Source organism: Erythrolamprus reginae, chromosome 9 (assembly GCF_031021105.1).
Source record: "Erythrolamprus reginae isolate rEryReg1 chromosome 9, rEryReg1.hap1, whole genome shotgun sequence".
In the NCBI taxonomy this organism is placed as follows: Eukaryota; Metazoa; Chordata; class Lepidosauria; order Squamata; family Dipsadidae; genus Erythrolamprus; species Erythrolamprus reginae.
The window spans coordinates 49,750,527-49,776,562 of record NC_091958.1 but is presented as its reverse complement, the minus strand read 5'-3'; the positions used below and the strand labels follow the sequence as shown (position 1 = coordinate 49,776,562).

Sequence of the window (26,036 nt, the reverse complement as noted above, 5' to 3'; positions counted from 1 at the left end):
CAGAGATTAGAACTGCCCCCACCCTCCTTGCCTTTCGTAAACAACTTAAAACCCACCTCTGCCGCCAGGCATGGGGGAATTGAGATCCTCTTTCCCCCTAGGCCTTTACAATTCTATGCATGGTATGTATGTATGTATGTTTGGTTTTTATATTAATTGATTTTTAATCATCAATACCAAATTACTATTGTACACTGTTTTATTGTCGCTGTTAGCCGCCCCGAGTCTCTGGAGAGGGGCGGCATACAAATCCAATAAATAAATAAATAAATAAATAAATACATAAATTGTATAGGCCCAGGGGAGATATGCCTGACGGCAAAGGTGGGTTTTAAGGAGTTTATGAAAGGCAAGGAGGGTAGGGGCAGTTCTAATCTCCGGGGGGGAGCTGGTTCCAGAGAGTCGGGGCCGCCACAGAGAAGGCTCTTCCCCTGGGGCCCGCCAACCGACATTGTTTAGTTGACGGGACCTGGAGAAGGCCCACTCTGTGGGACCTAACTGGTCGCTGGGATTCGTGCGGCAGAAGGCGGTCTCGGAGATATTCTGGTCCAATGCCATGAAGGACTTTAAAGGTCATAACCAACATTGCCATCACTGTAATGCTAGGACAATGTGTTGTTGTTTTCACAAGAAGAATCAGGTGTAGCACTCAGGCCTGAAATGATAGAGATAGAGGGAGAGTGGGAGGGAGAGAGAAGGAGAGGGAGAGAGGGAGTAGGGAGAGAGAGGGCTAAAGTCGAAGTGCCAGAGCTTTACAAATTCATACCACTGGTGGAAACTGAGAAATGGCACAGAGACAACTTAGATGAAAAGTAAGAGTTTAGTGGCAAATGTATATCTGACGACAGCTTTAACAAAGAAGCAGAAGAAATTACTTAATTTTTAAAAAAATAATGTAAACATACAATCTAGGGCTAGAGCAACCGATATTCAACATAAGAGAAGCCACTGTGCTTAACCAACCAGCTGGTAAATACCGTACAACAAAAAACAAACAGTAGGACACAATCCCAAAATCCCCTAGAAACAAAGAATAAAAAAAAAATGCTTGACCTAACTCTAACAAAACCACCATCACGAGATACACCAGCTTTAATTTGGGACCACCACCACCACTGCCCGTATTTCTCTTCTGTTTCACGTCGCCAGCAGAGATTCCCCTGTCCCGCTTCCCCCATTAAAACCAACACTGTCAGTGGGTTCCTGGAGCCTAAGAGCATCCATGTGTGAAAGTCTTGCCTAAAAGCTGCCAAGGTTTCGGAAATAATTGGAGTGAGTGCTCGGCTATTTCTGCGGCAGCCTCTGGAGATATCCGTCTCCAATTCCCGTAATAAGGAGCTGAACCCTGATCCTCTCGGTGGGTAAACAATTCTACAGAATACAGTAACCAGGATGTTTTTCCCAGCTACATTTTTTTTTTTAAAGTGCCACTGTCGGAGACATTTCGAGCCACTATCCAATTTATTCACTCCTTGTTAGTCGTTTCTGGTTCCTCGTCAAAAAGGCTCTTGGAGACAAAACCGCTTCCGTTGGCATTCTCTCTCTTCGACGGGCCCCTGAAAGAGAGAGACACACACACAAAGGCATCAAGATTGCAACTTTCGCGGGTGACATCTCATTAGCGAACAGGACTGCTGTTCAAAATTTCAGAATATTCACGAGTACCTGACCTACTATTATTATTTATTAGATTTGTATGTCGTCCCTCTCTGCAGACTCGGGGCGGCTCACAACAGTGACAAAAACAATATATACTGACAAATCTAATAATTAAAATCGAAGATAACAATTACACATTTAAAAATCTAAAAGCAAGGAACCCCAATATAAAAAACATACATAGAAACATAGAAACATAGAAGTCTGACGGCAGAAAAAGACCTCATGGTCCATCTAGTCTGCCCTTATACTATTTTCGGTATTTTATCTTAGGATGGATATATGTTTATCCCAGGCATGTTTAAATTCAGTTACTGTGGATTTACCAACCACGTCTGCTGGAAGTTTGTTCCAAGGATCTACTACTCTTTCAGTAAAATAATATTTTCTCATGTTGCCTTTGATCTTTCCCCCAACTAACTTCAGATTGTGTCCCCTTGTTCTTGTGCTCACTTTCCTATTAAAAACACTTCCCTCCTGAACCTTATTTAACCCTTTAACATATTTAAATGTTTCGATCATGTCCCCCCTTTTCCTTCTGTCCGCCAGACTATACAGATTGAGTTCATTAAGTCTTTCCTGATACGTTTTATACTTAAGACCTTCCACCATTCTTGTAGCCCGTCTTTGGACCCGTTCAATTTTGTCAATATCTTTTTGTAGGTGAGGTCTCCAGAACTGAACACAGTACATGATATGACTGTATGGGTGAGCAGTGTGGTCTCACCAGCGCTCTATATAAGGGGATCACAATCTCCCTCTTCCTGCTTGTTATACTTCTAGCTATGCAGCCAAGCATCCTACTTGCTTTTCCTACCGCCCGACCACACTGCTCACCCATACAGTTATATCATGCACTAGGACTACATAGGCAGGGAGAGATGTCTCAGTTCCCCCACGCTTGACGACAGAGATGGGTTTTAAGGAGTTTACGAAAGGCAAGGAGGGTGGGGGCAATTCTAATCTCCGAGGGGAGTTGGTTCCAGAGGGCTGGGGCCACCACAGAGAAGGCTCTTCCCCTGGGCCCCGCCAAACAACATTGTTTTGTTGACGGGACACTCTGTGGGACCTAACCGGTCGCTGGGATTCATGCGGCAGAAGGCGGTCTCGTAGATACCCTGGTCCGGTGCCATGAAGGGCTTTATAGGTGATAACCAACCCTTTGAATTGTGACCGGAAACTGATCGGCAGCCAATGCAGACTGCGGAGTGTTGGTGTTACATGGGCATTTTTGGGAAAGCCCATGATTGCTCTCGCAGCTGCATTCTGCACGATCTGAAGTTTCCGAACACTTTTACTATGCTACAGAGCCCCTGATTTTGACATCACACATGCGAACAAGCTAACCTCACTACCAACATGGGCAGCCTCCGACCCACACCCTCTCATTTTTCTTGGTGACCTCAGCCTACCTCGTATTAACTGGACCCTAAATGAAAGTTCAACAGAACCCATACACTCAACCCTTTACAAGCTATTACTAATCTAGGCCTCGAAAAGCTAGTAACAAGCAATAGTAGATTCAACAATTGTCTCGATCTCATCTTCTGCAACAGTTTACACTCAATTTATGGGCTACAAACAATACAGCCCTTTTCTAGCAATGACCACAGCATGACTGACTTTTGTCTCAATATGCGTCCTTACAAAACGACCATAATCAAACTATAACCAATTATAATTTTTAAAAAGCCAACTATGATATCATAGATGATTGGCAAACATTATTCTCTGACTGAAATACTGTTGAAGACTGCTACGATATCGTTTTGCTCAAAATGCAGAGAGTCATTAAGTTATATATACCATTAATTATCACCAAAACCAAGAAAAACGAATTTGATTTCTAATCTATATGCAGTTGAAAGCTTCAGCTTCAACTGCAATAACACACGCACAGAAAATAGATTCAAACTCCATGTAAATTGCTCGAAACTCGACTGTAGAAAATACAACTTCAGCAACAGAGTGATTAATGCATAGAATGTGAAATGTGATTTCTTTCCCAAACTCCAACTTTAACCTCAGACTGTCTACAGTTGACCTCACCCCATTCCTAAGAGGTCTGTAAGGGGCACGCATAAGCGCACCATTTTGCCTACCATCCCTGTCCTACTGTCCTATTGTCCTAATTTACTTATACCTACTTACCTTTGTTTATGTTCATACCATACCTATTATCTTGTACATGTTTTGACAATATAAATAAATAAATAAATAAAATAAAGAGCTGTTTCAAAGGAGAACCAAAGGCCCTTCCTTCGGCCCTGATTTTTAAAAAAATGCTGACATGTGTTTTTCTAGATGGGTTTGAAGGTTGTGTTATTTTGTTTACTATCAATCGGCACTTTGCTGTTTAGGCTGATTGATGGTTTTTTTAAATTATGATAGGGTTTTTAGTTATTTTTAATATTAGATTTGTGCCATTATAATATTGTTTGTATCGTTGTTGTGGGCTGCCCCGAGTCTTCGGAGAGGGGCGGCATACAAATCTAATAAATTGAATTGAATTGAATTGGTTCCAGCAGAAACTCTTATCTCTGCAGGGTAGAAGGGCCTAAATTGACTTGTTGTGCCAATGCATAGCACATTCAATGAAGGAGAATACACGTGTAAAATCCAGTGAAATATAAATTAATCACAGTGATAGGGGTTTGGGCCACAAGTTAAATATAATTTTTGAGGTTCTGGATAAATGTGGGATGTGGATGGCCACAAATGAGAGCCGATATTGGTTTGTGGAGAGAATGGGGCCAATGCTGCAATTATAACTTAGGTATAAATAGCGTAGAGAAGGAATAAAACAGACTATAGCAAAGGTATGAAAAATACATTAATTGTGACTCTTCAAAATCTTGCACAAGTGAGCTGTGCTGCCACTGACAGCTCAGGGACTGGATACAGCCTGGAGGGGAATAAATTAATCTCAAAGTGCATTTTATTTTCCCTTGAATTTATACTGCCAAGACAGTGACTGGGGCAAGAAGTGGTGCCCAGCTGGCTTGTGCAACCATGGTTTGTCAAATGAATCACATCTGGTTGGAAGCGCAAGGAAGATTTATTATAAAACCTCGTCTGTGAACTATACAAAGTCAGGCAAAACATTAACAAGCCTTAGTGGGAAGCTAGTTTTGGAAGCTTGTGACCAATGGTTCAAAACGTAGCTTTAGGCATGAGCTAGGCCAGGGGTGTCAAACTCTATTTCACTGAGGGCTGCATCAGGGTTGTGCTTCACTTCAGAGGGTCCAGGGGGGCATGGCCAGCTTTATGTCACTCATGTCAGGGGGTGCCTGTGGTGGCCCAAATGCTCTGCCAGCGAAAACAGGCTCCCAAGCTCAGTTTTCGGCTGTGACGGCCTCCTGCAACCTTCTGCCAGTGAAAATGGAGCTCAGGAGGGCTGCAAGCTCCACTTTTGCTGGCAGAGGTACTGCGGTCCGGTCCACTGTTTCCAGGCCAGATCTAAGCACTCTGCAGGCCAGAGCCAAGCTGTGGGCCTTGAGTTTGACACCCTTGAGCTAGGCCATTGGTTACAGCTTGTTCACAATTGACAGCAAACTATAACTAAGCAGAATGCAGGAGCTCCACTGAATGTGTTGGAACCAAATTTTCTGCAAAACATTTGCATGTTTTGCATAGTCAAGGCAGCAAATCTGGTCTGTCAGGCATGTTTCTACACTTGCTCTAAACACTGACACCACCGAGACAAGACTTTTTTTTCACGCCGAGATAACCGGAAGCCAACTAGAGCGGAAGTTCGGCTCGTATCCTGAATTTGAGCTCGGGTGTCGAACAGAAATTTCGCTCTCGCCGTGGCTCGTATCTTGGAATACTCGCATGTGGAGCAGCTCGGGGTGGCGCAGCAGGTAGAGTGCTGTACTGCAGGCCACTGAAGCTGACTGTAGATCTGAAGGTCAGTGGTTCAAATCTCATCACCGGCTCAAGGTTGACTCAGCCTTCCATCCTTCTGAGGTGGGTAAAATGAGGACCCAGATTGTGGGGGCAATATGCTGGCTCTGTTAAAAAGTGCTATTGCTAACATGCTGTAAGCCGCCCTGAGTCTAAGGAGAAGGGCGGCATAAAAATCGAATGAATGAATGAATGAATGAATGAATAAATAAATAAACAAAGAAAGAAAGAAAGAAAGAAAGAAAGAAAGAAAGAAAGAAAGAATCAGGACCACCTGTAAGTTCCAGTTGAGAGGATTTATTGCTCAAGCCTAGGACAAGAATCCAGTTTGGGAATTGTCAACATTAAATTGGTGCTTGGTAAGAGTTAACGGAATTTGGGGGCGAGGGGCACTGGGCTTGGAGCATTGATGGATGCATAAAGATTCTAGGCTACACCCTCTCTTGACTCCACCTCCAAGCTCTGCCTGTTCTCCTTCTTACATAATCCTACGGTTTGTGGCTTCTCTGAAACAATACATAATTTTTTAATTAGACCTAAGGTACTTACTCTTGAATGGGCCAGTAGCTGAGCAGGGTTGTAAGAGACAGGTAACATACACTCAGCATTCCAGAAACCACCAGCGACAGCATGCCTAATCCGCCGAGAATGCAAAGCAAAGTGACGCCACCTAAAGATATTACGAAACCTAGCAAGAAAGAGATGTAATTAGACTTGTGGCTTCTCTAGGGAATCTCTTTATTGCATTATGGTCAATAGATGGCAGCAACTAGCAAATTTATGGCTGCTCTAGGATAGGTCAGCCGAGTCAGGCCTTGTTAGTTCTTGCCCAGGAAGCCCCTAAGACAGTGATGGACCTTTTGAGCTTGGTGTGTCAAAATTTGCCAAAAAACCCGAGCATAACTCGGGTGGTGTGTCACCTTGAGAAAAAAACCATAATTTTGTGATATTTATAGTTTAAATACTACTGCTACTACCACTTCCTTTACTTAACCTTGTTTTTTTATTTTTTGGCTTCTCCATCAGAGGGGCAGTGACAGAAGATTTATAGATAGCCCTGCAGGCAATTAGGGGTTAACTGTCTTTTAGGAAAGGGCAGAGTTAATAAGCAAAAATAGGGGTTAATAAGGATGCGCAACAGTAATAGTGGCGAAATGGAGTCTGTACTATGCTGCAAGATGGCGCTCCTTGTGTAAATTAATGGCGGGAAACGGCACCCATCGCACAGGCCTCTTCCAGCCTCCCCCTCACTTATCTCAGTAATGACCTCCAGAGAGAGATCACAGGGCCTCCAGATAGCGATCACAGGCCCTCAGATATGTGTCCCCCGCAGCGTTCCGCTGCTCCCTGCTGCGCCAGCCGGAAGTTCGGCCTACCGGAAGTCCCAGGCCTAGACGCTCTGTGCCGGAGCTCTGCTGTTCTGGCCTACAGACCTCCGGCACAGAGTCACTCTCTCTACAGTCTACATTACAGCAATTTTTTTATCCTCGGCTACTGCACCTGGCCATGTAGGAGCCGAGGATGAAACGTAACTCTCCGAAAGCAGCTACATCAGCATGCTGGCGGCCGCGTGTCACTGAAAATGGCTACGCGTGTCAGTGCTGACCCGCGTGTCATAGGTTCGCCATCACTGCCCTAAGATATCTTAGGGTAGAACACTAGACTAGGAGAGTGAGTAGAATCCCGTAAGGAGGCAACAAAGAATTACTTCTGCACTGTTGCCAAGGAAACAGGCCTCCTGCCATTAAACTTCAAGCAAGTTTAAATATTGTCGTCGGGTAGCCTTGAATGATGATCATGTTGAACGCTCTAAATTCCTTTCAAAGGCTGCAGCTATTTCCAGAGAGGCACCGCGGCGTCATCCCAACCCCATTTCCCCAAAGGCCTGAATACCTTCCATGACGATCACTCCGATGCATGCCAGTACTGTGGTAGTGACGACCAGAACCAGAAAAAATGCAATGGGGATGGCCGAGGCCGCGATAAATACCATCAGGGAGAGGGCGAAGAAGGGGTGATCATCTAAATACTGGCCAAGTCTGGAGTTCATAAAAGCAACCACCTGGGATGTAAATAAGACAGAGAGAAATGTTTTTAAAGATTGCCCACAAGAAGAGCCTTCTCTGTGGCGGCCCCGACCCTCTGGAACCAACTCCCCCCTGAGATTAGAACTGCCCCTACTCTCCTTGCCTTTCGTAAGCTCCTTAAGACCCACCTTTGTCGTCAGGCATGGGGGAACTGAGTCATATACAATTTATGAATGGTATGTCTGTATGTATGTTTGTTTAGAAAATGGGGTTTTTAAAATATTTTTTAAACTGTAATTTAGATTTGTTGTAAATTATTTCACTTTGTTGTGAGCCGCCCCGAGTCTGCGGAGAGGGGCGGCATACAAATCTAAATAATAAATAAAAATAAATAAATAAATAAGATCATATGCTGCAACGTTCTACCTGTCAATGACTACTTCAGCTTCAACCGCAACAACACAAGAGCACGCAACAGATTCAAACTTAGTATTAACCGCTCCAAACTTGACTGTAAAAAATATGACTTCAGCAACCGAGTTGTCGAAGCGTGGAACTCATTACCTGACTCAGTAGTGCCAACCCCTAACCCCAAACATTTTTCCCTTAGACTATCCACGATTGACCTCTCCAGGTTCCTTAGAGGTCAGTAAGGGGCGTGCATAAGTGCACCAGTGTGCCTTCCGTCCCCTGTCCAATTGTCTCTCCTTATCTCATTTATCTTTTCTTCCTTTCAAATATGTTCACCTATACTTTTATATCTTTTCTTCTATTCTTTTCTTTACTTATATTATTACATATCTTTCTCTTCAATGTGTATTATGTACAGTATTGGACAAAATAAATAAATAAATAAACAAACAAACAAACAAACAAATAAATAAAATCATTGAATTAAAGTGAGTCTAATACAGGTAGTCCTCTATCTACTACCACAATTGAGCCTCAAAATGTATGTTGCTAAATAAGACAGTTATTGGGTTTTGTTTCATTTTACAACCTTTCTTGCCACAGTTGCTAAGTGAATCACTGCAGTTGATAAGTGAATTATCGGGTCATTAAGCAAATCTGGCTTCCCCATTCATTTGGCTTGTCATAATCCAACTAGGAAGCTTGCAAATAGAATAGAATAGAACAGAATAGAATAGAATTTTATTGGCCAAGTGTGATTGGACACACAAGGAATTTGTCTTGGTGCATATGCTCTCAGCGTACATAAAATAAAATATACATTTGTCAAGAATCATGTGGTACAACACTTAATGATTGTCATAGGGGTCAAATAAGGAAAGAAGAAGCAATATTAATAAAAATCTTAGGATATAAACAACAAGTTACAGTCATACAGTCAACATTGGAGGAAATGAGTGATAGGAATGATGAGAAAAACTAGTAGAATAGAAGTGCAGATTTAGTAGAAAGTCTGACAGTGTTGAGGGAATTATTTGCTTAGTAGAGTGATGGTGTTCAGAAAAAAACTGTTCTTGTGTCTAGTTGTCTTGGTGTGCAGTGCTCTGTAGCGACGTTTTGAGGGTAGGAGTTGAAACAGTTTGTGTCCAGGATGTGAGGGGTCAGTAAATATTTTCCCCGCCCTCTTTTTGACTCGTGCAGTATACAGGTCCTCAATGGAAGGCAGGTTGGCAGCAATAGTGATCCCATGATCATAAATACATGCCACATGTTCAAATTTTGATCAGGTGACCATGGGGATGCTGTGTGAGAACTAATTTTTCAGTGCCGCTGTAACTTTGATCATCATTAAGCAAATAGTTTTAAGTTGAGGACTACTACTTTGCTGTTTCAGTGAGACTCTAATTAGCTATGAACCTGTCTTGAATTTATGACAGGAGCCCTGACTATCAGGATGAAATCATCACCCCATAAATATCAAAGACATACAATATTTATTTGCAAAGTTAAAATTCCTTTCAAATTGGGTTTGACAAACAAAAGGGCTTTAGAGTCCTGGGTGTTCTCTGAGCTTGAAATAGTCTTGTTTACTAGGTAGAATAATCAGAGCTAGTTTTGAGCTTGTAATAGCAATATAAACAAATATATATAACTGTTAGCCAAAGACTGTTTGCACAATACTTACCATGATTTATTGAACTATGATTTACTGAAGTGTTTTAGTTAAGACAAAGCAGTGATTTATAAAGGCTGAATGTTAAACCAGACTGCTTAAGTTCCTACATGCACAGAGGCAAACAAATTAATCAGGACAAAAGCTGGTGAGAATTTAGATCTTACACTAAGGTTGTCCACTGAGAGAAGTAAAAAAAAATCAATATGACAGCCACACAACCACACAAGGATGCCCGGCCCTTCTTTTCCATCACACATACAAAAAGGTGGAGCCTTTGATGATGAGGTTGTAGTTATATCCAAAAATTTTCTGCCATTCCCCCCCCAATATCCTCGTAAAGCTGTGTTCACACAACCTAGTGCATGATTTAAACACAAACTGTTGCATTAACCCTATTGGCTAATCTTTGCAAAAACCAACTTTACTGGTTGGGCTTCTCCAAAGCAGCTTGCCAAAATTTAGCCTAGTGATTATGTAAAGATGGCTTTGAGACAAGAAACAAGGCCTGTAAGAGAGGCTCATTCTCCTTCCAATCCAATTTTTATTTACACCTGCTCTTAGCTCAGCTTGCCTTTCCCTAAACAGAAGGAAGATGTCACCTAGAGCTATAAAGTCCTCCGTAACTTACATGTGAGTTGCTATGTACGGTATCCATCATCGCCAGCCACCTTTTCTGGAGTTCCTTCACCTCTTTGGACATGGCGATGCTTTTAAGCTTAAAAACCAATCAGTGCCTTTTCAAATCCTAAATCCTAAAAAGAGAATGAAAAAAAGGAATATTTTGACCGCTGCGTTTATTCAGATTTCCAAATGTTAAGCAGATTGCACAGTAGTTTGTAGAGAGAGAAAACCTACTACAGGCAGTCCTTGGTGTGCAACCATCCATTTAGTGACCATTTGAAGCTACAACTGCACTGAAAAAAGGGATCTATGATCTTTTTTCATACTTACGACCGTTGCAGCATCCCCATGGTCAAGTGATCAAAATTCAGATGTTGGCTACTGGCTCACAGTTATGACGGTTGCAGTGCCCCAGTGTCACGTGATTCCCCTTTTGCGACCTCCTGACAAGCAAAGTCAATGGAGAAGCCAGATTCACTTAACGACGCTGTTACTAATTTAACAGTTGCAGTGATTCACTTAACAACTGTGGCAAGGAAGTTCATAAAATGAGACAAAACTCACTTAACTATCTTGCTCAGCCACAGAAATTTTGGGCTCAACTGTTGGTTGTAAGTCAAGGACTGCCTGTATTCAAACGTTTCTTCAACACTCCGTGGCTTGCATTGGCTGCCAATCAGTTTCCGGTCACAATTCAAAGTGTTGGTCATGACCTTTAAAGCCCTACATGGCATTGGACCAGATTACCTCCGGAACCGCCTGCTACCGCACGAATCCCAGCGGCCGATAAGGTCCCAAAGAGTTGGCCTTCTCTGGGTCCCGTCGACTAAACAATGTTGTTTGGCAGGCCCCAGGGGAAGAGCCTTCTCTGTGGTGGCCCCGGCCCTCTGGAACCAACTCCCCCCCCCGGAGATTAGAATTGCCCCCACCCTCCCTGTCTTTCGTAAACTACTCAAGACTCATTTATACCGCCAGGCATGGGGGAGTTGAGATAGCCCTTCCCCCTAGGCCATTACAAGTTATGCATAGTATGTTTGTGTGTATGTTTGGTTTTATAATAGGGGTTTTAGTTGTTTTTTATTATTGGATTGTACATGTTGTTTTTATTATTGTTGTTAGCCGCCCCGAGTCTATGGAGAGGGGCGGCATACAAATCCAATAAATAATAATAATAATAATAATAATAATAATAATAATAATAATAATAATAATTCCTAGACGATAACCTTTAAGATCCTCACTTGGCTAGGAAATGTGTATTTTTAGAAACAGATAACTTCATTTATTTTCTTGTCCTCTTATGACAGGAGTCAGGTTCCCACATAGTTGCAATTGCAATTGTATTGGCAAACTCAGTTTACTACAGTTTTACAATGTTTCCACCAGATATAAGCCTCTAAAAGAGGAAGGGAAAAAAACCCAAACAAGCTGGTGGAAGTAAAGCAAACAAAAGCATTAAAAAAAAACACATCCTTTCCACATGAGACCTGAAGGAATTGCTCTGAGATCTTTGCTCTCCTGAAACAAATATCCAACTCCTGCTCTGGATAGTAGATGCCCTGTTGAATGTCTGCCCGTCTGTCTTCTATAACTCCCCAATTGCAAGGATGCCTGCCAAAGTGGCTGGTAGATCTTCAAAATCTGACAAAAGGACAGTGTCAAAACAGCAAGGGCACTGCCCTGTGGAACCTCTGCCTGATGGAATCTGTCCTGTCAGACTTCTGCCTAGCTGTTCAGCCTCAGCAGCGCCTTAGGAGCAGCAGGGAAAAAAAATCTGCCCTGTTGAACCTCTGCCTGGTCCTTCAGCCTCAGCAACCCCTGAGCAGCAGCAGGAAAAAAAAATCCTGTCCTGTTGAATCTCTGTCTAGCATCTGAGGAGCAGAATTGAAAAAAATTCTGCCCTGTTGAACCTCTGCCTGGTCCTTCAGCCTCAGCAGCAACAGGGGAGGGGGGGGAGCTCTGCCCTGTTGAACATCTGCCTAGCATCTGAGGAGTAGAAGGGGAAAAAATTCTGCCCTGTTGTACCTCTGCCTGGTCCTTCAGTCTCAGCAGCAACTGAGGAGGGGGGGGAGCTCTGCCCTGTTGAACCTCTGCCTAGCTCTTCAGCCTCAGCAGCACCTGAAAGGCACTCTGAGGAAAAGCTCTGTCCTGTTGAACCTCTGCCTAGCTCTTTACTCTCAGCAGCCCGAGGAGCAGCAGAGGGAAAAAATTCTGCCCTGTTGAACCTGTGCCTAGCCCTTCAGCCTCAGCACCACCCGAAAGGCCCTCTGAGGAAAAACTCTACCCTGTTGAACCTCCGCCTGGCCCTCAAACAGTGAGGGGAATGAGGGACGACTCCATCCTGTCGGACCTCTGCCTGACCCTCCGCCCTCAGCAGCGTCTGAACGGTCATTGCCCTGTTGAATATCCCTCCCACTCCACACACAAAAAAAAGCCCGAGCCAGGTTCGGGAGAAAGGCGCTCCCCTGACGCACTTCGGCCTGCGAAGCCGCCTCCGCCGCCTCTTCCTCCTTCTCGCCGGCGGGAAAGGGGACGAAGCGGCCTTGGCCTCGCTCCCTCGGCCTTAACGTACCTCCGCGGAGCCGCCTAAAAAAGAGGCCGAGCGCAACGCCGCCTCCTCGCTTCGCCTGCTCGGCCGTGCCCGGCGCTCCGGGGCCCGGCGAGGCGCTAAAGAGAGAGCCGCCGCCTTTCCCCCTTCGCCTCGCCTGTCAGTCAGTCAGTCGGCCTTTTCCCGAAGACACTCGACTTGCCTCACGGGCCTCTCCGGAAAGGAGGCCGGCTCCTCCCTTGGCAAGGCACAGCGTGGAAGCCGCCGCCGGCACAAAAAGAGAGGCGGATGGTGGTTAACTCTCCGATGGTGGCTGCTGGGCACGCAGCTGGCCAGATGTGGCTGGCATTTTTAATCATGGATATTTATCCCTTGGTAAGAGTGGCCACACCTGGGCGTGCATAAGGGGCGTGCATAAGTGCACCTTCGTGCCTACCCTTCCTGTCCTAATGTCTTTTTATCTTTTTTTTATCTCTATACTTATATTGTGTTAAACATACTACAATACAATACTATATTGGTATAACAAACAAACAAGAAAACAAACAAATAAATTAAAATAAAAAATAAATAAACCTCACTTCCAGTTTTGTCACCGTATTTATAAACAGAGATTGAGACTCTGGAAAGATTTGCAGAGAAGAGCAGCTAAAATGGCTTAAGAGATTAAAACATTTTATTTTATTTTTATTTTTTTTTATTTTTTTTAGAATAGAATAGAATAGAATTTTTATTGGCCAAGTGTGATTGGACACACAAGGAATTTGTCTTGGTGCATATGCTCTCAAGCGTACATAAAATAAAATATACATTTGTCAAGAATCATGTGGTACAACATAAGCAATGAAGAAGCAATATTAATAAAAATCTTAGGATATAAGCAACAAGTTACAGTCATACAGTCAACATGGGAGGAAATGGGTGAAAGGAATGATGAGAAAAACTAGTAGAATAGAAGTGCAGATTTAGTAGAAAGTCTGACTGTTGATTTATTTATTTTATTATTTTATTTTATATTTATTTTATTATTTTATTTTATTGTTTGTCAAACGTGTACAAGATAGCAGGTATAGACCTAAACGTAATCATATAAATATTTTTATTTTATATTTTATTTATTTATTTTATTTTATTTTTATTTAATTTATTTTATTTTATTATTTTATTTTATTGTTTGTCAAACGTGTACAAGATAGCAGGTATAGACCTAAACATAAACATATAAACATTTTTATTTTATTTTATATTATATTTATTTATTTAATTTATTTATTTAATTTAATATTTATTTAATTTATTTAATTATTTTATTTTATTTTTTGTCAAACGTGTACAATATAGCAGGTATAGACCTAAACGTAAACATATAAACATTTTTATTTCATTTTATATTTTATTTATTTTTTTTATTTTTTTTGGTATTGACCAGAGTTGTTATAGTTGCTTTCACTACCGCCTGATTGCACTGTTCACCCAAGGTCAGGCGGTAGGGAAAGCAAATATAATAATAACACTGGTCAACATACAAAAAATCATCAGCAAAGGTAATATGTCTGTTTTATGGAGTTTGATGTGCTGGTTCCAAAAATATGCTTAGTTTTGCTCTTATCACATAAAGTGTCTGATAAAACCAAAGTAAGCATATTTTTGGAATCAGCACATCAAACTCCATAAAACATAAAGTGTCTAATATAGAAGCATTTTTGCTATTACGTTATTTCTACATTTTCAATGTATGTGATAATTACTGTTTTCTTAATGTCGCCAGGATATTTCCTATACCTTATAATAATGATGCTGCTCCGTGGAAACTATACCTGCTACAGGAAAACTATAAACATTTTTGAAATCAGAGCAAAAAAAAAATGATTCAGAAAAGTACAAGGTCAACTGCGATGATTACAAAAAATATTTTTTTGTAGACCTGTTGTACCACTTTGTTAAAAAGTGCTATTGCTAACATGTTGTAAGCTGCCCTGAGTCTAAGGAGAAAGGCAGCATAAAAATGGAATGAATGAATGAATGAATGAATGAATGAATAAATAAATAAATAACAATGCTGAAGTGTTCAGACAATAAAAGAGGGGAGTTTAAAAAAACAATGGAAGTTATAATGGCAAATATTGGTTTCTTGCAAGCCAATTGTATTAAAATAAATGAAAATGATCCAAGTACTATGTGCTTTTTCTCCCTCAAAGATGTCTGCCACCCTTTCTCTCCCCTGTTGCCCGGGTCACTCCCCTGATTCCACCTGAAGCGTCCTGTCCATCTTACCATATCAAAACAGCCTTTGCTTGTTAAACAAATTGCCTTTCGCAGGAGGCGCCACTGGTGAAGATTCAGGCTGGCGGGAATGGCCTAGCATGGCAGCCAACTGGGCGGAGTGGGAGGGAGGAGGTGTGGGAAGAGCGGAGTCAGGTTGCTTAGTGACAGCAATGCGGTCCCCTCGGTTACCCCAAGCGAGAAGGGGGAGAGAATGCCGGGGAGCAGAAGTTCTTTCTGTGCTCTGCCTCTCCGGCAAGCACGGAAACAGGTGACTGGGACGGCCCTCTGGAGCAGCAGACAGCCCTCGCCCCTTCCTAGTCCTGAGTGAGGTTGAGAAGAGGCAAAAGAAAGTTGGCTTGGTTTGCCCTGGAAGTGACAGACTTTGATTTCCCTTTCTTTCTTTCTTTCTTTCTTTCTTTCTTTCTTTCTTTCTTTCTTTCTTTCTTTCTTTCTTTCTTTCTTCCTTTCTTTCCTTCCTTCCTTCCTTCCTTCCTTCCTTCCTTTCCTTCCTGCCTTCTTTTCTTTCTTTCTTTTTTCTTTCTTTCTCTCTCTCTCTCCCTTTCTCTCTTTTTCTTCTTTTTCTTTTTCTCTCCCTTTTTTCTCCCTTCCTTCCTTCCTTCCCTCCTTCCCTCCCTCCCTCCTTCCTTCCTTTCTCTCTCTCTCTCTCTCTCTTATTTAAAAGTTCCTAAGAAACCTTCTCTTTCCTTCTTTTCTTTCTTTCTTTCTTTCCTTCCTTCCTTCCTTCCTTTCCTTCCTTACTTTCTTTTCTTTCTTTTTTCTTTCTCTCTCTCTCTCCCTTTCTCTTTTTTATTCTTTCTCTTTTTCTCTCCCTTTTTTCTCCCTTCCTTCCTCCCTTCCTTCCTTTCCTCCTTCCCTCCCTCCTTCCTTCCTTTCTCTCTCTCTCTATCATTTAAAAGTTCCTAAGAAACCTTCTTCTCTTTCCTTCTTATCTTTCTTTCTCCTTTCTTGCTGCCTCCCTCCTTCCTTCCCTTCCCTCCTCTCTTCTTTTTTCCTCCTTCCTTCCTTTCTGTCTCTCCCTCACTCTTCCACCCCACACCTCCCTCCCTTCTCTTTGATGCAATCACTTTCTAGTTCCTAAATATAAGCTCCTAAAGATAAGATAACATGTTTTCCTATCTAGCCTAAGTTTGAAGGAATGTTAGAATATACATTCAGTGGGTGTCCTAATGAAGGAATATTAGAAAAATGGATTGTAGCGTACAGTAATGGGTTTTGTTTTGACTATCAATTGGTTTGATTCTTCTAGCTGTTTAAAGCCAGGATAAAGATTTATTTTTGGAAAGATTATTGATCTAATTAACATTTTGGAAGAAGGACATCCTAAGAAATATTCATCATGAATCCAAAGGAGATTACCAACATTTTGAGGGTAGGTGTGAAAAATTATTATGAAAACATTGTCTATGTTAAATTCTGGGACTGAAGAGGCTTGAGATAGGCTTAAACAAGAACTCTTTATTGTAGTAGTAAGATCCAGCAAAGAGCCCCCTTTTATAGGGCGCTTATCAGATGGCTCAACCAGTCAACAGTCTCCTTTTCCCACTTGAATTGTGGACCTTGGAGTAAACTATGCAGTCTCAAATGGTGGTGAATTTGCTCATTGTTCACAATCCTGTTTCTGTGATTTAGGCTTTCTGTCTTGTACAATGACAGCAATCATGGCTTTTAACTCTTAATATTTAATGCAGACTTAGGTAAAGCTATTGAGTTTCACCTTTATTAATCCATGGTCAAACATTGGCTTATTTTGAGATAAGGGTCCAATTGCTATTTTAAAAGGAAAAGGATTTGACAACTACCTAAAAATACTGTAAAATGTTGAACCTTTGAAGAAAAATAATATGGTAATCATATTGACGATGTTCGACAAAAGCTATTTTAATCTGGTGTCTTGGATGAAAGCTTGCAAAATTCCCAGCTTGATCACCACACGTGTATATTTTATTTTATGTACGCTGAGAGCATATGCACCAAGACAAATTCCTTGTGTGTCCAATCACACTTGGCCAATAAAAAATTCTATTCTATTCTATTCTAGAGAAAAATAGTAATGGGTTTTTTGCCCAGGGTATCCAGAGAATATTGTAGCTTCTAGCTCAATTGCAATAAGTCATGATTTAACTATTGTTTATTAGGGAAAAAGTTACATCCTCTGTTTGCAAACCCTAATATTGTGCTTAGAAACGTCGTAGAATTACACAATGTCATTATCTCAATACATGTTCAATGCACTTTCTTAAAGCTTTTCCCCATATTTCTTTTTAGTTCCAGACTGATTCTATCTATAATATGAGTCATGCAAAGCAGATACCTGAGCTGCCGCCTTTACCTTCAGTAGCGGCCTCTGATCCTTCTCAAATGTATCAGGTGAGTCCTCGCATTCTTATAAAAAAATTAGTTATTATAGGAAACCAGCTGGAAAACCATGCAGGTAGTCCTTGTTTAGCGACCGCAACTGGGACCAGTAACTGTTGTTAACTGAAGTGGTCACTAAGTGGGAAACCAGCAATTTAGCAACTATAACCTTCCTTTTCCCCACTCAGCCTAGTAGCACTGGGTTTAGCTGGGTGAAAATTGACAAGATTAAAACCAGTTTCAAATCTTATCTTTCTGTTTATCTCCCCTCTGCCATGCTCACCTGTGTTATGGTCTAGCTGGCTTCTCCAAAAACACGCTCTTTACAGGCTTGTGTTTTCAAAAATAACACTTCTTTATTTATTTTCTTCCACATTGGAATTCGTCAGTATACAATCTCCGGCATGCAAGTGCCATCTCACAGGCTAAACTCAGGGACCGCCTTCTGCTGCACGAATCCCAGCGACCAGTCAGGTCCCACAGAGTGGGTCTTCTCCGGGTCCCGTCAACTAAACAATGTCATTTGTCGGAACTCAGGGAACGAGCCTTCTCTGTGGCGGCCCCGGCCCTTTGGAACCAACTCCCCCCAGAGATTAGAATTGCCCCCACCCTCCTCACCTTTCGTAAACTTCTTAAAACCCACCTCTGCCGTCAGGCGTGGGGGAACTGAGATATTCTTTCCCCCTAGGCCTTTACAATTTACGCATGGTATGTCTGTATGTATGTTTGGTTTTTATAATAAGTTTTTTTTTAGTTATTTTAGTATTGGATTGGATTGTTACATGCTGTTTTTATCATTGTTGTTAGCCGCCCCGAGTCTACGGAGAGGGGTGGCATATGAATGAATGAATGAATGAATAAATAAATAAACAAACTACAAAGTCTATCTGTATGTATGTTTGGTTTTTATAATAAGTTTTTTTTTAGTTATTTTAGTATTGGATTGGATTGGATTGTTACATGCTGTTTTTATCATTGTTGTTAGCCGCCCCGAGTCTACGGAGAGGGGTGGCAATGAATGAATGAATGAATGAATAAATAAACAAACTACAAAGTCATAAATTCTTCTAATGAGCAGGCTGTCGGCTTCAAACCTCTCATCATCTCTGGGTCAGATTCACGCTACTTAAAAACAGTTTTATCATGCAATATTAAAAACTCACTTCTCCGAAGAAACGGCAGAAACATCCATTTTGTCTCTTTCACTTTGTAGAAAAGCATTCCTCATTTCCGGCCAATTCCGGATGTGAGGTAATTAATAAATTTACACACACTGAATAGCAGATTTAAAACCTCTTTCCTCCAAGTTCGTCTTTCCTTTCCTCTAACCTCCTAAATTCAGCACTTAACCAAGGGCTATTCTCTACACCCCTCATTATCTGAGGAAGTATCTATCCATACTAATGTCTGATGGATTTTCTAATAAGTTCTCATCACCATTACCCTCCTCCGTTTCTCTTAAATCAGGGTGATTGACAGCTTCTACGTCTTCCTCCTCCTCTGAATCTGATATTTCCAAAGGCTGACAGGGAACAGTCATAACAACGTGGAAGCTGGGATAGTTATCCAGAATGTCTCATTTTTTTTCTTCTCTTGCCCAGGTTCGCCTGGTGCACCAATTGCGGCCCTATTTGGATCGGGAGTCATTGCTCACAGTCACTCATGTCCTCATCACCTCGAGGCTCGAGTACTGTAATGCTCTCCACATGGGGCTACCTTTGAAGAATGTTCGGAAACTCCAGATCGTGCAGAATGCAGCTGCGAGAGCAATCATGGGCTTCCCTAGGTATCCCCATGTTACTCCAACACTCCGCAGTCTGCATTGGTTGCCAATCAGTTTCTGGTCACAATTCAAAGTGTTGGTTATGACCTATAAAGCCCTTCATGGCACCGGACCAGAATATCTCCGGGACCGCCTTCTGCTGCATGAATCCCAGCGACCAGTTAGGTCCTACAGAGTTGGCCTTCTCCGGGTCCCGTCGACTAAACAATGTCATCTGGCGGGACCCAGGGGAAGAGCCTTCTCTGTGGTGGCTCCAACCCTCTGGAACCAGCTCCCCCCAGAGATTAGGACTGCCCCCACCCTCCTTGCCTTCCGTAAACTCCTTAAAACCCACCTCTGCCGTCAGGCATGGGGGAATTGAAACATCTCCCCCTTGCCCATGTAGTTTTGGTGTATGATTGATTGTGTGCTTGTTTTTTATATATTGGGGTTTCTTTTAAGGACTTTTTCACCTAAAACTGTAATTTAGATTGCTAAATATTAGATTTGTTACTATGTACTGTTTTTATCATTGTTGTGAGCCACCCCGAGTCTGCGGAGAGGGGCGGCATATAAATCCAATAAATCTAATCTAATCTAATCTAATCTAATCTAATCCTTGTTCCGCGTTTAGATGGTTCAGGAGAGCAGTCACTACCCCACGCTAATGCAGAGAGCGTCTTGGATGCTGGCGGTGCCCCTGAAGGAACAGTGCCATTTCCGCACGCCGAGCAACTCCATTGCCAACAACTACACCTTGACCGCGCGCGACCTGAAGATGAAGGATCTGCAGAAGCTGGCTTCACCTCTCCGAATCAGAAAAACTTCTGCGCCTTGCAAACAAAAAGCCGAATGTTCACGTATCCTCTAGGTTCAACAGCGTAGAGATCCATGTCTATGGAGGTTCTCCACCACCCAGGCCAGGGTTTAACAGTTTAAACAGAGTTGGAAGGGGCCTTGTAGGTCATCCAGTCCAGGGGTAGGCAAAGTTGGCTCTTCTATGCCATGTGGACTTCAACTCCTGGAATTCCTGAACTAGCATGATAGGCTCAGGAATTCTTGGAGTTGAAGTCCACAAGTCATAGAACAGCCAACTTTGCCTACCCCCTTAAAATGGACATGTTTATCCCAGGCATGTTTAAATTCAGTTACTGTGGATTTACCAACCACATCTGCTGGAAGTTTGTTCCAAGGATCTACTACTCTTTCAGTAAAATAATATTTTCTCTTGTTGCTTTTGATCTTTCCCCCAACTAACTTCAGATTGTGTCCCAGCTTTCTTTTTCTTTTCTTATTTTGGCTGAGGCTTTTCTTTAACAAGATCTCCTAGCCGCTAAAGAGTATGCGCCATCTGAAAAGAAGATGAAAATGTATTTAAAAAACCTCGACGGTGAATATGAAAGGTATTGTCACGTTTTTACCTTTTTGCTTATTCAGTAGATAATGGTTGAACGAGTTAGGGCCCTCGAATAAGCCACGTTTTGCAAAGTTCACACAACATCTCAGCCTTAAAGAGAGTGTATGATCCATAATGCTTGGGCTCACAGGCATACTCTAAGATCTAGTTCATCTAATCATGGTTTGTGGAATAAACCACAATGGGCTGACTTTGCTTGGCATGCTGAGTCAGGAAACGTCGTGTACAGACATCTTTTCCCCCAGTCTTTTTATATTTTATGTTTGGTATGTATGTGTTGTTTGGTTTTTAAATATGATAGGGTTTTATATGCTTCTTTTTAATATTTTATTTATTTATTTTATTTATTGGATTTGTATGCCGCCCCTCTCCGCAGACTCGGGGCGGCTAACAACAATGATAAAAAACAACATGCAACAATCCAATTTAATAAAACAACTAAAAACCCTTATTATAAAAAAACCAAACATACACACAAACATACCATACATAACTTGTAATGGCCTAGGGGAAGGAATATCCTAACTCCCCCATGCTTGGCGACAAAGGTGGGTCTTGAGTAATTTGCGAAACACAAGGAGGGTGGGGGCCGTTCTAATCTCTGGTGGGATTTGATTCCAGAGGGCCGGGGCCGCCACAGAGAAGGCTCTTCCCCTGGGGCCCGCCAAACTATATTGTTTGGTCGACGGGACCCGGAGAAGGCCAACTCTGTGGGACCTTATCGGCCGCTGGGATTCATGCAGTAGAAGGTGGTTCCGGATGTATTCTGGCCCAATGCCATGTAGGGCTTTAAAGGTCATTACCAACACTTTGAATTGTGACTGGAAACCGATCGACAGCCAGTGCAGGTTATATTAGATTTGTTTCGCTATAATATTGTTTTTTATTATTGTTGTGAGCCGCCCCGAGTCTTCGGAGAGGGGCGGCATGCAAATCTATTATTATTATTATTATTATTATTATTATTATTGTTGTTGTTGTTGTTGTTGTTATTGTTATTGTTATTGTTATTATTATTAACTTACTTAGGCCAGAACCAAGCAAATTATTGTGTCTCTTTGTAGCTATCCAGCCCTTATAACCGACAAGCCCTTGTTACTAATAAGCCCTTGTTATTAACAAATATTGGAGGGTTTGTTTATTTGTTTTTTTGTTTGTTTATCAAACGTGTATGCTGCTGATCTCACCAGAGGTGATTCTAGGCGGCTTACAGGCATGGAGTAAAATGCAGAATAAAACTTTCAAATGATCAAGACATTTCAAAATTCCATTAAAATAAAAGCAGGATGGAGAAAGGAGGGAGCACAGTGCACAGAGAGAGAAGGGGTTCCCTATTCCCTATTCCATCTGCCACATCCCCATTGGGGGCTCAGCCTAGTTAGAACAGCTAAGTCTTCAAGGCAGATCTGACTTGGGGGGAGAGATATTACAGAGGGAGGAATCCAGGGGTGGCATTCAGCAGATTCTGACCAGTTCTGGGATACTGGTAGCAGAATATTTGGAATATTCAATTCAATTCAATTTATTAGATTTTTATGCCACCGCTCTCCGAAGACTCGGGGTGGCTCACAACAGTAATAAAAAACAGTATAACAATGGAACAAATCTAATAATAAAATTATATAAAACCCCCCACATACATACCAAACATAAAATATAAGAAAGCCTGGGGGAGATTTCTTAATTCCCACATAGATGGGTCTTATGTAACTTGCAAAAGACAAGGAGGGTGGGGGCCGTTCTAATCTCTGGGGGGAGTGGATTCCAGAGGGTCGGGGCCGCCACAGAGAAGGCTCTTCCCCTGGGGCCCGCCAAATGACATTGTTTGGTCGACAGGACCCGGAGAAGGCCAATTCTGTGGGACTTTATAGGCCGCTGGGATTAGTGCGGTAGAAGGCGGTTCCGGAGGTATTCTGGTCCAATGCCATGAAGGGCTTTAAAGGTCATTACCAACACTTTGAATTGTGACCGGAAACCGATCGGCAGCCAGTGCAGGCCACGGAGTGTTGTAGAAACGTGGGCGAATCTAAGAAGCCCCACGATGGCTCTTGCGGCCGCATTCTGCACGATCTGAAGTTTCCGAACACTTTTCAAAGGTAGCCCCATGTAGAGAGTGTTGCAGTAGTCGAACCTCGAGGTGATAAGGGCATGAGCGACTGTGAACAGTGACTCCCTGTCCAAATAGGCCCGCAACTGGTGCACCAGGCGAACCTGGGCAAACGTAGTTCGGAGAATCAGTAAATACCACTTCTGACTGCCCCCAATCCCCTCTATACTCTGCCTCCCGAGTCTCAGCTGATCGGGAGGAAATGGAGATTTTGCAGCAACCTTCCCCTAGAGTGGGGAGGGAAGGAAGATTTTACAGTATCCTTCCCCTGCCACTCCCACCAGGCTATGTTATGCCTACCAAGCCATGCGTACAGAACTGGTAGTAAAAAAAAATTGAATCCCGTCACTGGCGGGAGCCACCACAAAACAGGGTCTTCTCCTGGACCTCACCAGTTGAAATTCTTTGGCTGTTGGAGTCTGCCCTTCTGCCAGGACAAGTAGGGTGGGCTAATCCCACCAGGGTCAGTTGGTTTCTCAGCTAGTCAGGTTCAGGATTCACCTGTTGTCCCAAAAGGTACTTTTTCCAAAGGGCAAGTGGACTTACTTGGGCTTTTGTTTCCTTGAAATTGTTTCCCTTCTCATCCAAGAAGCGTTTTCGGTTGTGACTTGAGCTCTCAGGAAACGTTTTCATAGAAACATAGAAACATACAAGTCTGACGGCAGAAAAAGACCTCATGGTCCATCTAGTCTGCCCTTATACTATTTTCTGTATTTTATCTTAGGATGGGTATATATGTATCCCAGGCATGTTTAAATTCAGTTACTGTGGATTTATCTACCAAGTCTGCTGGAAGTTTGTTCCAAAGATCTACTACTCTTTCAGTAAAATAGTATTTCCTCATGTTGCTTTTGATCTTTCCCCCAACTAACTTCAGATTGTGTCCCCTTGTTCTTGTGTTCACTTTCCTATTAAAAACACTTCCCTCCTGGACCTTATTTAACCCTTTAACATATTTAAATGTTTCGATCATGTCCCCCCTTTTCCTTCTGTCCTCCAGACTATCCAGATTGAGTTCATGAAGTCTTTCCTGATACGTTTTATGCTTAAGACCTTCCACCATTCTTGTAGCCCGTCTTTGGACCCGTTCAATTTTGTCAATATCTTTTTGTAGGTGAGGTCTCCAGAACTGAACACAGTATCCCAAATGGGGTCTCACCAGCACTCTATAAAAGGGGATCACAATCTCCCTCTTCCTGCTTGTTATACCTCTAACTATGCAGCCAAGCATCCTATGCTTGGGGGGAGGAGAAACACAAAACAAACCAAGAAAGTGCAGTTGCCTTTTGGAAAAAAAGCACCTTTGGGGACAATCCTGACCTGGATGTTGGAGACTCTCCATAAACGGACTTACCTGTCGATTGTCGTTCATTTCAGGGCTGAGACTGTATCCCAGGTGTGCAGCTTCGATTTGTTGAGGTTGGATGTTCAAGTGGTGGAAGAAGGAGCTCCTCGTTATTCCGAACACCAACCGCTGACCCCAGAACAGCAATTTGTCGTGATGCGTCAGCACGAGGAAGAGATGACCAGAGGACAACGGCCCCCCACAGAAGAAGATCTGGAGGTTGCTAAGCCAATTCACAAGGCATTTTTTATCGGCAGGATTAGATGATGCATAGAAGTCTCAAAGCTTTCCATGCTGTTATTTATTATTATTTATTTTTATTATTTATTTATTTTGTCCAATACACAATGAGGGATTTAGTGGGTATATATCAATATACACATAGTAAAATACATGATGAAGGTTATAGAGGAGATACTCATAGTAAAATATATCTAAAAAATAATAGAAAAGAAGATATAGGAATAGAACATATCAATGAAAGAATAGAAGAAGAGATATAGGAATAGAAGAAAGGTATAGGAGATATAGGAGAGCAATGGGACAGGGGACGGAAGGGACTCTAGTGCACTTGTACTCGCCCCTTACTGACCTCTTAGGAATCTGGATAGGTCAACTGTAGATAATCTAAGGGTAAAGTGTTGGGGGTTTGAGAATGACACTATGGAGTCTGGTAATGAGTTCCACGCTTCGACAACTCGGTTACTGAAGTCATATTTTTTACAGTCAAGTTTGGAGTGGTCATCTCCGCTTGGGAGAGTCAGTTTGGTCCTGTAGTTAAGGCAAATTCCCCTATTTCCCGCAATAAAAGGGAATTAGGGTAATTGACTTTTTCCAATGGAGGCAGTGCAATACAGGTAGTCTCGACTTAAATCAGCTCATTTAGTGACCAAAGTTCCAACATCACTGGAAAAAAGCGACTTGTGACTGTTTTCACACTTACAACCATTGTAGCCTCCCCATGGTCACATGATCTGACTGGGGAACTCTGGGAGTTGAAGTCCAGAAGTCTTAAAGCTGCCAAGGTTGAAGACCCCTGATCTGGACAACTGACTCATATTTTTGACAGTTGCAATGTTCTTTTTCTTTTTATTAAAAAAAGAAAACAGAATAGTAAGTACAGAAGAAAATCAAAGAAAATCAAATTATTATTAGTATGTACAGATATTAGCATTATATTAGCACTAAAGTCACTATATATTATATTAATTATACACTAGGATATAATTTGTCTCAAGTATATAAATTAGTACATGCTTTTTTTCCATTAACAAAATAATTTCATATATACTTCAATGATTTATCATGCAGGCTATATTGCCCCCCTCCCCAAATTGTAAAGTCTAGATTTTATTTATTATATGTCCAAGAGTCAGGTAAAATCTGCCTTTTGTGACCTCCTGACAAGCGAAGTCAAATGAGGGAACCAAATTCACTTAACAACCTTGTGACTAAGTTAACAACTGAAAGCCAACAAATTTCTCAACAACATAAACGTTAGGGTCAGTTGTGGTTGCAAGTTGAGGATTACGTAGACGCCTTTTTAAAAATAATGTGAAAGGCCATTGTACAAAATTTAATGCAGGGGTCCCTAACCCCTGGTCTGTGAACCAGCACCGGTCCAGACAAACAAGCAAAGCCCCATCCACGGAATGCAAGCAGCACACAAAACCACGCCCCTTTCGGTCCACGGAAAAAGGTCTCTCCACTGAAGCAATCCACGGTGCCCAAAAGGTTGGAGACCACTGATTTAATGGATATTTTGTGGTCTGAATTGGCAAGCAGCATGTTCCAAAGATTGTAATTACCTTGTTTTTAGATTTTTAAATGTATAATTGTTATTTTAGATTCTAATTATTAGATTTGTCATTATATATTGTTTTTATCACTGTTGTGAGCCGCCCCGAGTCTGCGGAG

General features: G+C 42.1%; 2 protein-coding genes across 7 annotated transcripts in view; one reads left to right on the top strand and one right to left on the bottom strand.

Moving 5' to 3' along the window:
- Positions 1-801: 801 nt before the first annotated feature.
- LDAF1 (lipid droplet assembly factor 1) lies at positions 802-15,423 on the bottom strand. 4 transcript variants are annotated; one of them, XM_070761241.1, is made up of 5 exons: positions 15,122-15,423; positions 10,307-10,430; positions 7,459-7,627; positions 6,115-6,253; positions 802-1,556 (listed from the first exon to the last, which is right to left on the bottom strand). In XM_070761241.1, exons 2-5 carry the CDS (start codon positions 10,376-10,378, stop codon positions 1,466-1,468), a joined length of 471 nt encoding a protein of 156 aa, XP_070617342.1. In that variant the 5' UTR covers positions 10,379-10,430; positions 15,122-15,423; the 3' UTR covers positions 802-1,465. The 4 variants fall into 4 exon arrangements, with proteins under 4 accessions (XP_070617342.1, XP_070617341.1, XP_070617343.1 ...); XM_070761240.1 differs by lacking the exon at positions 15,122-15,423 and adding an exon at positions 12,872-13,317; XM_070761242.1 differs by lacking the exon at positions 15,122-15,423 and adding an exon at positions 13,050-13,272.
- The window catches only part of DNAH3 (dynein axonemal heavy chain 3), a 131,384-nt gene continuing 120,643 nt past the window's right edge, over positions 15,296-26,036 (top strand). For all 3 annotated transcript variants that reach the window (XM_070761232.1, XM_070761234.1, XM_070761235.1), the window contains exons 1-6: positions 15,296-15,380; positions 16,380-16,502; positions 17,399-17,500; positions 19,885-20,110; positions 20,581-20,653; positions 24,152-24,338. In XM_070761232.1, coding sequence (XP_070617333.1) covers positions 16,470-16,502; positions 17,399-17,500; positions 19,885-20,110; positions 20,581-20,653; positions 24,152-24,338 — 621 coding nt within the window. In that variant the 5' untranslated portion in view covers positions 15,296-15,380; positions 16,380-16,469. The remainder of the gene's footprint in view (positions 15,381-16,379; positions 16,503-17,398; positions 17,501-19,884; positions 20,111-20,580; positions 20,654-24,151; positions 24,339-26,036) is intronic.